Source organism: Pelobates fuscus, chromosome 5 (assembly GCF_036172605.1).
Source record: "Pelobates fuscus isolate aPelFus1 chromosome 5, aPelFus1.pri, whole genome shotgun sequence".
Classification (NCBI taxonomy): domain Eukaryota; kingdom Metazoa; phylum Chordata; class Amphibia; order Anura; family Pelobatidae; genus Pelobates; species Pelobates fuscus.
Window position 1 is genome coordinate 155,394,211 of NC_086321.1, and position 4,992 is coordinate 155,399,202.

Below are 4,992 nucleotides of genomic sequence, written 5' to 3' on the forward strand. Positions count from 1 at the left end.
CAAAGGACACAAACTAATCAGAACAATACAACAATGTCCGACACTCCCACTTACAGCATACAATCCTTCCCCTCTGCCTGTGATACAATTAACAAAGACAATGGGCTAACTCAATTAACTCTAAACAGAAAAACCATTAATTTTTACAAACCCCATAATACAACATATCCCCACAACATCCCGATATCCAAAAATCACCCAGATTGGTTCAGGAATTCCCTGAAAGTCTTATTTTTGCCCCACTGTGCACATGGTCCCATGCCCAAAGCAGTTCCATAAACTCGACGACAAAACACCGCCGCCACATGTTTCAATCTATTCCAGTTAAAAGTCCCAGGGGCAGAAACAGTACTTTTGAACATGGGTTATCACAGGGCCCATAGTCCCAGGGTAGGAGGCTGGCAAACAGGCCCCTCCAAAAACCAGTGGCGAAGTGGATTTCGTCACAGGCTGCTGCATCAGTCATGATAATTGGTGATGAGTGAGAAAGAGGTGGAATAAACAGAGAAATTCCATTCCAAGAAATGATGAAATGTTGCCACATTCGTAAATCAGCTATGGCGGGGGGGTCGAGGAGAACGGTCACACGATCAGACAAGCCAGGTAATAGACAAAGAAGCCTGGAAATGAACATCCTTCCCTGCGGGATGGCAAAATTGAGTGACCCCAGTAAGGACTGAAGCTCCCTACGAGTACACAAACCAGCCCGTAGGAAATGGTCCATCTCTTCTCTAATGAGTACCAGCTTCTTCTCTGGGAGGCTTGCCTGAAAGGCAACCGTGTCCAAGGTGATGTCGAGGAACACTAACCTAGTGGAAGGAAATAGGGATACCTAATGTGGTGAAAAGGGCAGTAGTGATGAAAATACTTTGTGGGCTCTGTGTACCAGTTTCTATCAGGAGAAAGTCGCCACGGTAGTGAATCACTGTGGGACATTGAAAAGCAGCCGCCAGAGTGTTTCTGAGAAGATATCGAACAGTTTCGGACTGCTCCTGGAACCAAAAGTAAGTCTAGTGTACAAGTAATCATAATCGATCCACTTAACACCGTGAATATGCCATAGGAACAGGTAAATTGGTAGCAGCTTGAAAGTGTTAGAAATTTCATTTTTGCCAAGCATGCTTACCCACGTGTAAAATGGCCTGTATGGTGTTGTCGACTGTGGCGTACTGGAGGGAAAAATTCATCAGGAACGAGAGAGTTAATGCTTGGGGTGTGTGTGAAGAATGAGAAGCCACAAGATCACTGATAAGCCTTTTCTTATTTGAAAATTTGTGTCACAACACTGATGGGATTTGTGCGCCAAGTCTAAAAAGGTGACTAGGAAATGGGCCTAAGCCAAAACCTAGATCAACTTTTTTGTCTAGTAGAGTATCTACAGTTAAGGGATCGGAATAGGCTGATAACAAATGAGGGCATTCCAGTGTGCCTGAAGGAAGTGCCACAGGACCTATATGAAAACCAATGGCAAACCCAGAAACCAAGAATTCACCCAAGTGGGGTGAGGAGTGGAAACGTGATAGCTTAAAATTGTCCAGATCAGCCTCCGTAAGCCATTTCTTGGGAAAGAGCTTTGAGGGGCACATTGATTTTGCATGTGCCCCTGAAACATATAGAGCAGATGTGCAACAATCTACAGGCACTGTTATTGTCAGTACCAGCAATTAAATTGTTGCACACCTGTGCTTCTCCAAGAAAACTATAGGTCTGCCCAACTTCTCCTTCTAACCCCAATCTTGACCCATCAAGGAATCTGGAGTGGCCACAGTAGCAGTACTTAGGGATATTGAAGCAGTCATATTTCTATATAATAGTTAATGTATACTGGATCATGAAGTATAACCAGTTATTAGCATCTAATAACATGCAGTGGTAGCCCAGTGTGCAGAAAGGAAACTAAACTATTAAGTATGTTAGACCAGTAGAAAGTTTATTCAGAAGTTGTAAGCATCATGGAAGGAGAGAATTCTAGGAGTAAACAATGTTTAAAAATGAAAAGTATTAAAACAAATATTTTCTTGGAATCAGTCACACCTAAGGGACTGGATGGGGCTATATAAACAAAAGTAATTATGCCTAAATGGCAAAGAATTAACGTAGTGGGATTGCAGGGGCATGATCTATATAAAATAAAAATAAATTCATGGTGCTAGGAATGGTTTCCACACTTAAGAGTTTGAGGAATTCTTCTTTGAAGGTCCTTTTCTGCCATTCCCAACGGAGTTAAATGGATGGAGCAGAACCAGCAACCTGTGCAGCCAACCTTGGTCATTCACGTTCATACTCTGACATCATGTATAGAGAAAAATATATAATATAGTAGCGCTATTCTGTAGACACATGATTTACAGTAAAAGGTCAGTCTGAGCACCTTGCAGACAGCTTCCTGTACCCTATACCCACTCATTTGAGGGATCTGAGATTTAAAATAAAAATACCCAGAGACAAATTAAAATGCTGTTATTAAAAAGAAACATTTAATAAAATGTTTAGAAAACAAAATAGAAAATAAATACAATTGTAAGTATTGTTTGAAAACAGCTTTATAACCATTATGAAAACAAGCCAGCACAATAAGGTTCCAGTCCCAGGAACACACAAAAAAAAAAAAAAAAGAAACCCGGGAAAATTAGGGAGTTTGTTCCCTTAACAAACTTTTAAGTCAGTCAGTCTCTTAATTCTTTTTGTACAGTTCTTGAATTTATATCCCTTTATTTTAGCCAGATTTGAAGAGAAGGATTGCTACCTGACCAAGGTAGAAATAGATGAAGTGTTTGGTCTCATGTGTGACATAGCTTCCGAAGTTTCTACCTACAATGCAGTGCCATGTAGGGTTGTATTTTCTGTCAAATTCCTGAAAAGATAAATACTCTGTCAGTAATCCTTTGCAGATTATGCAGTTCCACAAGACTAAAACAAAAATAAACACATTTACACATGATCTCACTATAGGTTGTCACAAAGTACCACTCTGTCTTTGTTCCCTGCACTCATACACCATCTATAAACCTCCCTGCCAAATATCAGCACAGGGAAGACACCAACAACCCCATTTGCTTATGTGATGTCAAGAACCCTGCAGCCTTTTAAATGGCTTCTATTAATGTATTTTAATTAGTTATACAATATGAGGTAAACAACCCACACACATTGAGACTTTGGTACAGCTTGGTCTCATTTTGAGCAAATATATTAATTTCAATAGTTGGAACACACAAACAGCTAAGCTTTTCGGTCACTATGGCAACTGCATTCAAGTACCACTGCCCCCTGCTTGTGTAAGAGAGAAAAAAATATATAAAACATATTTTATATTTTTTAAAGATTGTGGAAACCTCTTTCACTGTAGTTCATTCTCACAGAACCACAAGTCTATATGGCATTAAACCTCACTTGTAAGTGACATGAATCAAGAGGTTTTATCCACATCCCCCCCAGAGAACACCCACACAATCTGTAAGGAGCAAAATCAAGAACATTACCTTTTTGATAGAAGCTGCAATGTCCTTCTCGATGTTGAATTTCTCTAGGGCTTGGGTGGCGCACTCAACAGCATCTTGCTGCATCTCCTCAGACATGTCAGCATTTTTTATGACTGCTTTCCTCTCAGACATGGTGACCTGCAGGTGACAGGAGGCTAGTATCAGGATAAATCAACACCCCATCATCAGCACTCTCAAAGACAGACCGGCCTGCATACACCAACACCAAAAGACATTAATGGCTAACCTATACCAATGAATGGACATGCATTTACCACAAGATGCTCAGCCAGCCACTTGTACTGAAAAGCCAGGTAGATCCACTCTGCTGTGAGATGCGAGTCCTGGGATTTACAGTTATAGCAGCCAGAGAGAGGGTGGTCTAGCTATTGAAGACTAAAGATGAAAATCCCACTGGCTCCCCAGACCCATTACAATGAGACATCTGTGTGTATTGTGTGAAACACTGCCAGGCAGAGAGCTTAACACAGGCTGAGCTCGCAATATGAATGGTTAGAGTCTGATAAGATCCCAGATATTAAATATCCCACCTCATATTTCTATATCTTCAATCAGTAAACCTTAATAAGCACACTGACATGTCCCATCCATCCCTAATACTCACGGCTTTGTAGTTCTAGAGAGGCTGATCCTGCGCTGACCACGTTCTCTCGCACACTGCCTTCTGGCGCGCAGGAAACCTCCTCTTACTTGACGCCCTTCTTCCCCCACTCTCCTCCTGAATGGCTGCTAGCTCTTCCACTCGCTTTGCGATTGGCTGAATACTTTGGCTTCTCGAGGATCTTTTCTTTGCAGTTTGTTTCAACCCACAATGCAGCGCGGCTCAGGCGTCCGTCTCCTTGGAAACGAACGCTTCGTATCCCTCTGGTGGCATCTCCAAAGTAACAGCAGCCTCCACCGTGGGAGGGCGCATGCGCGGTGTTGCTAGGCGCTCCGGGCAAATAGCTGGAAGTGGGACAGGGTTTTAATATTTGCAATACGTGCAGAGGGGGAATGCGCAGATATATCTGAATGTACCTTATTATAGAATAATCACTGACTTCCTGTACACAAGCAGGATGTGTTTTTGGTTATGTTAAACTCTATGTGATATTTTCACTAATAGCAATACACATACAGCATCCTTGGCTGAGTTTATACACATTAGGACTGTAAAGCAATAGTGAAATATGAATATTGAGTATATTTTATATATAGTGCCAAAAGGCCACTGCATTTTAAAAAATATACTGACCCACCAGACAAGGCCTATTGTGATCTACAATTACTAGGAAAGTTTTACACTATTCATTATAACCATATTCCCCCCTCTAGATAATGTTATTTTAAGCATAAATAGTAAACGTAGCTTAAATGGGGCATGATGTGACAAACAAACACATCAAATGAGCAGGAGAAATACAAACGTCGGGGGCCGTGTATAAAATGTGCCACATTTCTAGTTATCCATTTATGTTTTCATTTTCATTTTGCACCTTTACTTTCCATT

The 4,992-nt window shown here is 41.2% G+C and overlaps 1 protein-coding gene across 1 annotated transcript; it reads right to left on the minus strand.

Annotated features, from left to right (window-relative positions):
- Window positions 1–2,455: 2,455 nt before the first annotated feature.
- Window positions 2,456–4,212, minus strand: DYNLL1 (dynein light chain LC8-type 1). Its single transcript, XM_063457060.1, has 3 exons — window positions 4,108–4,212; window positions 3,483–3,620; window positions 2,456–2,854 (listed from the first exon to the last, which is right to left on the minus strand). The coding sequence occupies exons 2-3, from the start codon at window positions 3,612–3,614 to the stop codon at window positions 2,717–2,719; spliced, it is 270 nt and encodes an 89-aa protein (XP_063313130.1). The 5' UTR covers window positions 3,615–3,620; window positions 4,108–4,212; the 3' UTR covers window positions 2,456–2,716.
- Between the last annotated feature and the right edge of the window lie 780 nt (window positions 4,213–4,992).

Bases quoted from the DNA above. Each gene is read 5' to 3' on its own strand.
- DYNLL1 (XM_063457060.1), bottom strand. From the start codon at position 3,614: ATGTCTGAGAGGAAAGCAGTCATAAAAAATGCTGACATGTCTGAGGAG. The intron at 2,855-3,482 runs GTAATGTTCTTG...TTATCTTTTCAG, and splicing joins TTGCAGCTTCTATCAAAAAG to GAATTTGACAGAAAATACAA.